Here is a 12,874-nt window from a genome sequence, read left to right as displayed (position 1 = left end):
GACTTGTTTGACAGAGTGTAACAAATTACAAATATATTAAAACTTTGGTGTGTTTAATTTTAAGTGTTATATTATGTTAAATGTATGAGCATAATGAGAATGCAAACTGTTTTTTTATCATTCCAGCAGGGTTAGGACATGATTCACACGAGAGTATGTCGTCGCGAGATAGACTACCCGTCCTTATGAAAATGAAATATTTATTTTTCAAGTAGGTATATTACAATGCGCATATGAACGTCAAATAAAGCTACGCCAGCTCTAACCCTACGCCTCAGCCTCGAGATGTCAGTCCCCCCTCAGTTGGGAGGGGGGTTCCACTGTGGGACGGCAAGAAACTCGGCGGGCCACTTCTTTTCAAAACATTACATCTTATAGTTAACATGCATTAAATAACAAGATACAATTTAACTGCAAAAGTATTCATCAAAAAAACTTATGTCATTAATACAGTTAGAAGAAGACGTGTCATCTAACTCGCGGCGACATATACATTTGGCACATTGCTAGCACTAACTCTTGACATATACCATACCAGGATTGCTTGATGTACACCCGCAATTCTGACGCTCACGAGTGGTAACATCTGTCCTAATCTTTCAGTGGTGTCTCCTCACTATATTTTTAATTGTTATGTCAAAGACAAAACATAAATTGGTTTGTGATAAGAGGAAGAAGCAGAAATTAAATACTAAACTGTTTTCTTTATGCATATTTTATTGACAGTGATCATAGTTTTAATTTAATAAATATGTAGACTGATAGTCACTTTTAGAGAGTTAAATAAAATCACAATGATTTCCAATGCATTAATTAATACTTTCCACCCTATCTAAATTGATTGCACATTTATCTATTAGAATTAGATCGTTTCCCTTTTTTAGTTTGTGTGAAACTAGTTTGGGGCAGCGGGACAGAGTGCCCTGTCTTTTTGAGGTGCTCGAACAATCTATTCTTAGAGGGGAAGTCTGTTTGGCATACGGCGCATCTGAGGTTGAGTGCGGTGCTTGAGTCTTCTGTCTCTGTTGTTTTGATCCGTACAGGTTTGCGGTCCATTTGTTTCTTGGGTTTGACGTTTCTGGGCATTTTGGGTAGTGTGGGTTTGTCTTGTGGGAGAGTGGTTTCGCCAAGGGCGTCGTCAGTGGGAGTTGTGCTTGAGACTTCGTACAAGTTTTCCGTGGACGTTTGGGACTGGGACCCTTTCTTGAGGTTAGCCTCCTTTTTGGCCTGTATTTGGCTTTTGAGCATGTTGAACTTCTTGTTTTTGCGGCTGCGCGCGGGGCCCTCTATTTCGTTGAAGCTCATTTCGTCGTGGCTGTCGTTGCCTTCGCTCTCTGGCATGGGAATAAATGATTTCTTCTTGTTCTTCTTCTTTTTCTGGCTTTTCGGTAGAGCCTGTAAAAAATAAAATTTTATTAATTTAAATGTCAACCCTATAAACTAAAGGAAGTCGCCTGGTTGATTAGAATAATTATCAGTTTCTAGGTTTTTAATAAATATTATAGGACATTCTTACACAGATTGACTGAGACACAGTAAGCTCAAGAAGGCTTGTGTTGCGGGTACTCAGACAACGATATATATATAATATACAAATACTTAGAAAACATCCATGACTCAGGAACAAATATCTGTGCTTATCACACAAATAAATGCCCTCACCGGTATTCGAACCTAGGACCGTGGCTTAGCTGGCAGGGTTACTACGCGCTAGGACAGACCGGTCGTCAAAAGGTCGTTCGGTTCGGTCAAAATAAGCAGTCGAATTATATTACTAAATGTTGGTAACAAAATAGGATCCTGCTACCTCTACAGGTATTAACCCTTCGTCTGTCTGTCAAAAAAATTGTCATAAAACAATTAACTTTGATATATTTTATTATTTTAAAGTCCAATGCCTTATGTTAGGATCCTTATCAAACAAAGACGAAGGGTTAATTACCCCATAAGCAGCCAGGCAGCGAAGAGATGCATATGATATGACTCAACGTCAGTAAAACCACGCACGTTGTCACTAAACTTACTTGTCCCTAAACAATAGCCATCATAATAAACTGAAGCTTACCTGCACTTTATCAGAATCGTCACTCAAAGTCTCCCTAATATCATTATCCTCAATATCCGAAGTGGAGTTGCCCACATGGTCAATCTCACTCTCAGTCAACCCGTTCATTTCCTTCGGTTCCTCCGTCTCAAGCGGAGGATCATCATCATCAATATTATGTTCATCCGATATCTCAATATCATCGTCTAGGACCATGTTGGAAACATTTTCTTTGTGCTTCTTACTATTTTCGTGGTTTTCGAAGGATTTGACATTCTTGAAGAGTTTGTTGCAAGCTGAACAGTAGAGGTTCTTGATCGCTGCTTTAGATTTTGTTTTGGGCATTGCTTTTGATGCTTCGCTGACCTGTAAATACAGAATGAGTAAAAACGTTAAGAGGATATAGGTATTTAATGTTTGTAAAATAATAAAGAAATAAATAAAAAGTTTACATACTGTGTCATTAATAGGTATTTAAGCACAAAAAATTAACAGCAAAGGTGCAAGAATACCTAATGTGTTTTCGTTCACACTTCAATAAATCCACATATTCATAACATATATAGAAAATAAAAGTACTTTTATAAGCTTTAAAGTAGGTACATATGGCAGTATACTACAGCTCTACCATACCAATGGTGTGCTTTGCTGCCCGTCAGGTGCACGGGTATTTGTAAATAAACTAGGCTATGCGAGTCACATGCGAACACACCAACGAAATGGAAATTAAAACAGACATAACATTGGTATGTCAAAAATTGAAATGACCATAATTGTACTGCAAAACGTCGTACGATAAACGTGCGAAGAGGGAATTAGAAACGAGTGGCGAATTGGCGATAAATTAAAACACGACCGAAGGGAGGGGTTTAAATCGACACGACAGAGTAAAGAATGAAAAGCTATGACAGTTTATTTGCATAAAAGATACATGCAAATCTTGTCCTTATAGCGCTTTCATCTTTATCAAAGACAAATGTCAAAGATGGTGATGATAAGGTTATCAATCCTATATTCATGCACCTCTTAACAAGTTTAAGTTTTTAATGAAAAAAGTCAATTCCCCTAATTGCGACATGTATGGGTCAGTAGAAGATGTTTATCATGTTCTGATAGAGTGCAATAAAAATCGAGCTCTCAGGGAGGCGCTCTTAGACTCAACCAACCTAAATAGTGATGGGTAGGACATCAATTTCAAATGAGTTTGTATGAGTACCTCATTTCCAAAAATGAGGTGTTACAATGTCTTACTTCAAATGAGGTGAGGTACTGATCTGTATATATATATAATTTCTAGCATCGGCTGTTTGACAAAATCCATCGGCAACAAAAACTAGTATGTGTAGTTGTGTACTAGGTAAATATCCTTTATACATACTAAATTTCATTAGTCATAATGAGTACTTGAACATTTAACAAGAGAAAATAGATAAAATTAAAAAATATTTCAAGGACTGTCATAGAGGCCTGCATAACAACTTAATTTGATGTTTTTATGGAACTGGGTCTAATTTTGCCATTGAATAATATTATTTAGTTTGTTCCATTTAAATTACTGCTACAAATTACAGTGGTTTCATATTATTAACAGCTTAATAATAATTAACATACTTTGATTAACATAGTTACCATAAAACTGCATGTTTTAAAACAAACTAAAGTTCGTATTGTTTTATAATTAGTACCACTTATACATAAAAATAACAAACCTACCACTCCATGTGTTTTAAAAGCAATATGATAGTAATTAAAAACACCATCAACATTCGCGACGCCGGTAAGTCTTTTCAGTTCAGTTTCACTATTTTTTTGCACACAAATGACACTAAGGCAGAATCACAGGTATATTTGATTGTGTAAAAGTTGTCACCATTATTACATTTTGGCTCATTTATTAGTATTATCACTGTAGGACAAAACTAAACTTTATGCAAATATTGCTAATGCAACTAAGTACGTACAAACTAACTTTTCTTCTGTAAACTGTCATTACTGTCAACGTCAACCGCCTGTGAATTACGTTTCGTGTCGGATTTATTTATCATTCTATTGAATTAAGAAATGAATTATTCTTTCTATTACTGATTAAATACTTAATTAAACTACCATGCTTCACATAATTTATATTATATTTCGGTCAGTAATCTTGTAATTGTTTTTAAGCAAGCTTCGTAAACGCATCTTCTCAGTGGTTGGCCCTCTGTGTTGGTATGCTTGGTATTCCGAATATTCAAAACACTTGAGTTACCATTTCAACGTCCAGTCTAATGGCCCCTGTACACACATGGCCAACGGTTCCACCAGCCCTTTGTGAAACCCCTTGGCCAAGATAAGAGCCGCTGTTTACACATTGGCGAACCAATCACTTGGCATTGGCTCTTCATGAAAGATGGACGTGGAATGGAAAAGTCTAGGAAATTCTAGATCATAGACATTGACAGAAAAATTTGATTAAAAAATAATAACCCCGTAGTAAAATTTAATTATTTGATATATTAACAATTTTTTTAATATTATGATAAGAACATTTAACTTTTTTAGGAAATACATTAAACATTTGCAAGGTTATTTTATTTCCTAAAATCTACACTATTATTGACATAGATAAACTTATTATTTTCGTAAATATTTCACTACCGTCCTCTCTGACGGCTGATGACCAACTGAATGAAGCGCCAACGTGTAAACGCAGTTGGCAATTGGCGCCAAGATCCTTTGATGTGTGGACAAAAAACCGACACGAATCGGTTGGCCGGCAAGCGCAAGCGCCATAGAGATGTGCCAAACCGAAAATATCGCAAACCGGGCTGAACGGTTTGATTTTCTACGTAAACCGGTTTCAACCCGGTTTGACCAAACCGAGTTGCTACGACGGTCCTTAGCGTATTAATGTAGCGGTTAGGTTTGGCCCGTGTGAAGCGATTCGTCAAAATTGAACACGAATCAACCCGACCGGGTTGAGTCGAGTCAAGTTATGCCCGAAACACATGATATAAACGTGTGTTTTTTTTATTTATTTAAAATTAAAGTTGTGTTTGAACGAGCTAAACTGAAACTAAATTAATGCAAATAAATATATTTTATTTCATTTCATCAAAATATTCGTAACGGAGACAGAATTCACAGAATATCGGCAAGGGCGGCAACGGCAGAATAGCGGGAGCATTTAATTACAGTTGTAAACTGTTATATTTCCCCATTTATTATAATTATTATTAGGAAAAAGAGCACCATCTGTTATAATTGATTTCAAACCAAAGCGAGCACGGTCGGGCGGACCGCGAGCGTGTTTCAGATTCTGGCCGTGGCGCCACTTCCGCGCGAAAGTACAGCTATCCTGCTTGCACTCGCTGGCTTTCAGTTCCGATACCGATATTGCCGGTTTCGTTATCAACATTTTCGAGTTGAGTCATGTGGGAGTGGGACCGATCGGTATGTTCGTTCGGCTGCGTTCCGTCTGCTCGTTGGAACCGGTTTGGTGAACTGTCAAACCGAGTCGGGCCGAGTTGAGCCTAACTCGGTTTGAACCGGGTTGGCAAACCGGGTTGACACATCTCTAGTGAAATATACGATAGACTCCGGTTACAACGACGCTCAAGGGTCCGCTGATATTACGTGGTACTAACCGGATGTCGTACAAAACGAATTTCAGTTCTTTTAATTAAAAGTAATATTTACATCTCTATTACTAAAACATTTCAATCATAGGTTTATTTACTGGGTATTATTATCATAGTATTAATACCTTATTTTATTGTGACTTGTTTAGTTTAGTTAGAAAAGTCCTTTTTAGTATGCGTGCTTGCTCATCATTTGTAAGTAAAGCTAGTTTATACGCAATCGAAAAATACCAATTGGGTACTATTTAGCTTATAAGATTAGACCCGAGGCGAACAAATTGTTAAAATTTTAAAAGCTATACTTCAAAAAGTTACATGGCCACAATGTAATCTTGCTACTTGTCGTAGACAAGACAGGGGGCCGTGCTCGGGTGGAAGTAGCTTTGTTTCCTCAATTTACTAGTAAAACTAAAAACGTTGTCGCTCGTCATTGCAACCGGACTTGACGGACGGATTATGTGTAAAATGTGTCGTAAAAAGCGGCTGGTCGTTAAAATCGGAGTCGTAATAAACGGATGTACTTTCATACTATCACATACGAAAACCAAATAAATACCTGTGCTTATGTCGTTGTAAGAGGTTGGACGTTAGGTCTATGCGGAGTCGTAATATACTAACCGGACTCTACTGTATTGTATAAAATGTGTAATTGAGTAGACTCGGGACTAATTTTTAAAATAAAATCATTACAGATAATAATGTTGTCAATGAAAAGTAATGAATAAATCTTTATTATTACAAAACATTAAATAATTACGCATTTTTGAACCTTTTAATGCCTAATTTTCCAAATTTTAAGAAATAAATACAGTTTCGGTTATTAACCGGTTAGAGACTATAAAAACCGGTTTTTAACAGAGGCCAAAAAGTCTCGGTTAACCGGTTTTTCGGTTAACCGGTTTGCACACCCTACTCACGAGTGAGGAACTCAACACTAAACCTAAACCCATATGACGTTGGCGCCTTTATACACAATTTGAGTAAACCAACATCAGACACAGCGAAATGGTGTATAGGTTGGAGGACGCTATTCTTAATAAGTAATCTTAACAATAATGCAATTTGTGGCCATGAAAAGCAGACTGACAGGGCCAATATGTAATTTTTATAAAGGTCTTTTAAAAAAAAACCTACATCCGATATCGGATCAGATAATGTGGAAACGCACTTACGGTAATCGAGAAATTGGCACAAATAACAACTCTTACCTCTTCAGTTTTCGAGCTCTCCTCATTGCTACTTTCCATGCCTCCCTCACTAATGGTGTCATCATCAGAAGACAGGCCAAACTCTTCGGCAAGCAAAGACTCGATTTCACTCAGCTTTTTCTGGTAATCTTCGCTCTGCATGAAAGAGCTCTCGCCTTCTCGCTTCTTCGCCTCTTCTATCTCTTTCTGTCTTTGAATTATTCTTTCGCGCCTTAGCTGCTCGGCCTGTAATCAGAAGTGTATTTTTCATTAGAACATTGGCATAAATTGTGTAATAAATACATAAGGTACAGCGGGACAAATTTCGACACATTGGTTACATTTGTCCCCCAGTCGAGATTTGCCCCACTGTACCTTACACATAAAGGGAACACTATCTAGACAGTTTTCCTGAGTGTGGCTTAAAAGCAAAAACTAGAACTTGACTTTTCAAGCCAGTAAAGATATCCTATTATGACACGATTCGCTGGTCGTTCGCATGTACACAGATACGGAAATGGTGAGCGTGCGAAATAGCCTAAATAGTGTGTAGGTTTAAAAACTTACGACAGACGTATTTAATACCAATCGCCCGGCTAGCCCGATCTCCTTTCTTCCCTTTTCTGTCAGTTTTACTTTTTCTTCCAAATGTGGGGATTTTTGTACTTTTTCTACTCGTGAATCATGAACTCTTTCGATTCCGCAGGAGAAAAACAATGTCTCACAATTTTTTTCCCACTGACTTACAATTTCTTATACAACTTGTTTGATCGTAACTCAGAGGAAGACAAAAATGTATGAAAATTTTGGGACATTTTTGTCTCCTAGTCGAATCGAAAGACCTCATGATTCCGAGTAGAAAAAGTGCAAAAATTTCCAGAAATAAAAAAACTGAAATCAACAACAAAATAAAAATATGCCCATAAAACTGTAACTAACCTTTTTCTTATCCTCCTCCAATTTCTCCTGCAGTTGAATTGTATATGCTTATAACTTTCTTGTCCTTCCTCCGCACAAAGCTCCTATCTCCGTATCTCCTCATTCCTCTCTTCACCTCACACAGCCACGAGGCCACAGTGAGTAAAGTTCTAGAACAGTGTATAAAACAGCGAACAAACCTTTTTCTTATTCTCCTCCGCTTTCTCCTGAAGCTGCTTCGTATGCTCAATAACTCTCTTGTCCTTCCTCCGCACAAAGCTCGCCAGTCTCCGTATCTCCTCATTCCTCTCCTTACGCGCTCTCTGTCGTATTTTGTTGTTCTCCTTTTCCATCAGCTTTATCACTCGACGGTTGTCACCTTGGGATATCTCGTATTGGTCCAGCCATACGAAACCTGTAAGCATACTATATTAAGCCTTTGAGCCAAAGATGTGACGCACGCGGTATCTAATATCAACGTTAGTCCATCCCTACAAGGTTAACACATTCACTACCAGACAAATAACCTAACCACAAAATTAAAATTTTGAAAAAACGCCCGACCGCGACATAGTGGACCAATTTTCATGAAACATGGCTATTAAGAACACTCTCGACTAACTCAGCTTTCAAACAAAAAAAAACTAAAACGAAATCGGTTCATCCGTTCGGGAGCTACGATGCGACACATACACAGACATACAAACAGACAGACAGACACGTCAAACTTATAACACCCCGTCGTTTTTGCGTCGGGGGTTAAACATGGCGCACTACGTCAGAAACCGGTCGTAATTTATGACAATTATGACCGCTCGCTTGTATAGCGGGTTCTCCGTCACCTGAGCCAAGTTCCCACCAGGCGAGTTCTTGGTGTCGAACGTGTTAACAAATGCGACGCTAACAGCCGTCGCGTTCGTCTGTATTACTTGTCTTGTCTTAATTGCAACAACACATAAATTATGAACACTCAAGGGCCTGAGACATATTTAAAATCACAGGCAAGTAACAATTCCAGTACAAAATCTGACACGCTTGGCCCTCTGTGGTATATACAGTTATCAGCAGCGGCTGGTCCATACAAGCCGATTCCCACCGGCTTGCCTAAAATTGATTACTAGTAAAGTACCTAATGTTAAGGTAGGTTTCTTTTTGCTCAGTGTTGCCTAGCAGAAATTTTCACCAGCCACCACTGACAGTTATACACCTATTACAAGAGTAAATGTAAATGTAACTTACTCTTATTAGTGGAGAATGACATCCAAAAAGCATAGAACTCGTGGACGTCTTCATAAGGTGTAGTGGAGTTGCCAAACTTGGGAATAGTGTTCAATTCCTCTGGGTCATCAAGAAAGTCAGTTTCTTCAGTGGCTAACTTGGAAAATACCTGGAATATTTGGTATGGAAAATAAGTAAGTTTAGGTAGAACATGAAATTAAAACACAAAAAAATAAAATAGATCCTACTAAGATATTAACTAATGAGATAAACATGTATGTAAATGAAGACTCAGAATCAGTAACATTTTTGACAATAAGCTTAAACATATTAGATCCCGAGAATATACTTAGTTTCATAAAAATCATTTTCAGGTTCCTGAAAACTGAAATAGCCAAGTCATTATACCAACAGACCTTGAATTCCACTTCTCAATTTTGCTATGATTAATAAACTAATTCTTACTTCTGAGTAAACTCCATAGAAGCCCTTAGGATTGTCTCCAAAGCCTTTGTAGCAAGACGGACTGAAGTAAGGGTAAACATCGAGGCTGTCATCATTATATGAGCTGCCGGCACCTCGCAGTAGCTGTTCTCTGTGGTTGTCATACCTAAAAATTTTATATGAAAATTAACAGCATCAGTTTTGGCACAGGTTTTTAGAAACTTTAGTACAAAGAAAAGACAAGTATTTGACAAGCAAAGTTAAAGATAGACAAGCGCGGATCCAGCCTTGTGCCCAGGGGGGGGTCACGTGGTAAAGACCCAGGCCCCAGGGGGGGGGGTCACGTGGTCTATTTGTATGGGCAACCTAGGCTCCAGGGGGGGTCATGACCCCCATGACGCCCCCCTGGATCCGCGCATGAAGACAGAAGACTTCTGGTCCCCGTTGCTGCCAGATAGTGTTAAAATTAGACAGTGTGCAACATTGCAGTGCAACTGTGCAAGGCTATTTTTAACCGACTTCGAAAAAGGAGGAGGTTCTCAATTCGACTGAATGTTTTTTTTTTTTTGTATGTATGTTACTCGATATCTCCAAGAATTGTAGACCGATTTTCAAAATTTTTTTTTTTATCGTACGGGTATAACCCCGAGATGGTCCCATTGGCACCAAGTCGGGGTCTGATGATGGGATCCTGGAGAAATCGAGGGAACTCTTCAAATGTTATAGGCACATGTAATGTTTTTAGTGTATTTTTCAAAGGTACACCAGTATTTACGCCTGATGGTAATAATTTTATGTGGCTGAGCTGATGATGGAAGGTCAACTCCTCAATGGTTAGGAGTTAAAGGATAATTCTTTCACTAGTGTGCATATATTCGGACTGATACATATAATATCAATAGGAACCACTAAAAATCAACAAATAAATAAACTTTTTAACAAAAAATAAAACCGCCTTCAAAAATAAGCGCGTTACAAAACAAGGAGAAACTAAAAAGCAAAAAATAATAAACCTTTGAATTCAGATTTCTTATCGTATTGCAATAATCTAAACATCCAAATTATAAACAAATCAATTATTTTTGGAGTCGGTACCAGCCTGTGTATGGTTGGGTGAGGCAAACAGGCAATAGCAAGGCGACGAACAGGCTACAAAAATAATTGATTTGTTTATAATTTGGATGTTTAGATTATTGCAATACGATAAGAAATCTGAATTCAAAGGTTTATTATTTTTTGCTTTTTAGTTTCTCCTTGTTTTGTAACGCGCTTATTTTTGAAGGCGGTTTTATTTTGAGAAGGACAAAAGCTTGTGAAGGGTGTGCTAATGTCCATTGTATTTCTGCAATGCTAATATTCTCAGCATTGAGGGAATTCATGAAAAATAAATGCAAATTGGAAGTACAAATTAGTGTGAATTATATTCAAAATATACATTTCTAGACACAATGAAGATACCAAAGCTAGTACCTCGCTTAGTTTATAGTTTTGATAAAGAAGTTAAACTTATAATTTGCAGCAATGCTTTAAAATCATAATGCCTGTTCCTCATATGAAATTAACAAACAAAAATGTACACATATTGTGAACTAAAGATAGGTTAAACATCTGAAACTTGTGCTACTAGTAATATTAACTTTATTTTTCAGATTATTTGTCAAAATTAACATAAAAATTTGTAATTCAACGAAAAATTTCATTACACATAATTTATTCATGTGAATTATCAATAAATCTGTTATAGTTCAGGAAAACACGCGGAATAAGAAAAAACATGGTATTTATTAGGTAACTAATCCATGTTTGATTATAATAATACAAGGCTATTCTTTTCAAAGATTTAACAATAAAAACACTAAATTTTCAGTCCACATATTTCAGTTTTTGTAATAAAAAGTCGATTCACTTACCACGCTCTTTCCTGAGGATCAGAGAGCACTTCATACGCTGTTTGCACGAGTTGAAACTGCTCTTTCGCCTCCTGAAGGTTGTCCAAGTTTTTGTCAGGGTGCCATTGCAGGGCTAGCTTCCGATAGGCCTTCTTAATTTCTGATGCACTCGCCTCCTTCGCTACATTTAAAACTTCGTAGTGGCACTTCATTTTGAGATCATTCTATTCTACCTTGTTAAGTTCACAGCCTGGTATAAGTAAGGTTAACGATTCGAAACAGAAAATATTTTACTGAATGTTAAAATTGAAAATTAACAGCTAGCGACGATAAACTAACAAACTATTATAAAGGAACTGCATATTCAGTTTTTCCTAGGAAAAACAGTATCGATCTATTTTGAAGAGACGTTTCGATGCATATCACCGAAATTGACGGTATTACCCGACCAATGTTAACTGTTGAGTATTCGTGTGCGCATTCTTATATGTTGTTTGCCTACTTGACACGATAGCGTAATATGAAAAGGTCACCATGTGGGAATTTATGAAGGAACGAAACGTTTACCGTGACGTCAGTAAAATGGTCCGAATTGTACTAGAGAGTATTCGTGTAGCTTTGGGAAAGATCATTAAAAAAAAATATTAGAATGAATTTCTTCTTGCTCCAAAATAAATTTGAGATTTTCGTCTACATAGACGTACGTGGTCTGAGCATGACAGAAAGTCTCAATGGTGAAAGGTACCTTGCGAATGTTGGATTATGTAGACATTAAGTAGAAATGTGGATTGGGCTCATATAGAAAAACGCGTTAATTTTACTTGGAAAGAATCTTCTCGCCTAAACTTGTTTTTATTTTTTTTCCTTTCCTATTGACAAAGTCGTTATGCCAAAGTTATTAAAATTAAACCAGACGAGCGTAGGTACTGGAGTTTCTGGTAACAAAACACTCTACAGGATGGAGGGTTTTAGTCCCTAGGCGGGTAGGAGAAAATCTCTAGCGTAGCCGAGTCAAGCATGCTGTCGAATACCAGGCCGGCATTATTCAATGAGGATTTACTTACCTCCACTTGTGCCAATAAAAAACTGGTTCTTGGTCCGATCTTGTAACGTTCAATCGCGTAGTTGCCGAAGGTGGTTGGAAGGTCAGATGACAGTCGCTTTCGTAAAACTAGTTCCTACGCCAAATCATGGCGGGATTACTTGTCAAAGCGGACCCCAAGTTCCCATGAGCTATCGCGAATGCCGGGATATCGCAAAGAGGATCATGATGACAAAATAAATATTGTAATTTCACTCCTTCTTCACTGACAAAGGAGTTGCTAGAATTTTAATTGTTTTGAAAATGTTGGGCCTGTGGTTGCAAGCAGTACCCTCACCATCCATAGGCACCTTACTTGACAACTCCACCTTCCGACTGGCGACATGTTTGCATCTAGGTATTACAACTAACGTCCCCCATCGCTGCCGCTGTGGTACCATGGTGGATAGCCATGGGCATCATGGGCTCTCCTGTGGCAGAAGCGCCGGTCGCATATCCCGACATGCCGGCAT

At 37.8% G+C, this 12,874-nt stretch overlaps 1 protein-coding gene across 1 annotated transcript; it reads right to left on the bottom strand.

The window, feature by feature from the left end:
• Positions 1-697: 697 nt before the first annotated feature.
• On the bottom strand, positions 698-11,759 carry LOC125229492 (dnaJ homolog subfamily C member 21). The gene is made up of 7 exons (XM_048134340.1): positions 11,342-11,759; positions 9,453-9,597; positions 9,009-9,156; positions 7,970-8,184; positions 6,873-7,097; positions 2,066-2,410; positions 698-1,395 (listed from the first exon to the last, which is right to left on the bottom strand). Exons 1-7 carry the CDS (start codon positions 11,530-11,532, stop codon positions 850-852), a joined length of 1,815 nt encoding a protein of 604 aa, XP_047990297.1. The 5' UTR covers positions 11,533-11,759; the 3' UTR covers positions 698-849.
• Positions 11,760-12,874: the final 1,115 nt, after the last annotated feature.

The sequence above is a fragment of the Leguminivora glycinivorella genome, chromosome 9, assembly GCF_023078275.1.
Source record: "Leguminivora glycinivorella isolate SPB_JAAS2020 chromosome 9, LegGlyc_1.1, whole genome shotgun sequence".
Taxonomy (NCBI): domain Eukaryota; kingdom Metazoa; phylum Arthropoda; class Insecta; order Lepidoptera; family Tortricidae; genus Leguminivora; species Leguminivora glycinivorella.
The sequence above is the reverse complement of the archived record's forward strand: the minus strand, read 5'-3'. Positions and strand labels throughout refer to the sequence as shown.

Coding starts and splice junctions, on each gene's coding strand:
- LOC125229492 (XM_048134340.1), bottom strand. CDS start 11,532: ATGAAGTGCCACTACGAAGTTTTAAATGTAGCGAAGGAGGCGAGTGCA. Junction 9,157..9,452: donor TCTATGGAGTTTACTCAGAA/GTAAGAATTAGT, acceptor CAAATATTCCAG/GTATTTTCCAAGTTAGCCAC. Junction 8,185..9,008: donor GTCATTCTCCACTAATAAGA/GTAAGTTACATT, acceptor GTATGCTTACAG/GTTTCGTATGGCTGGACCAA.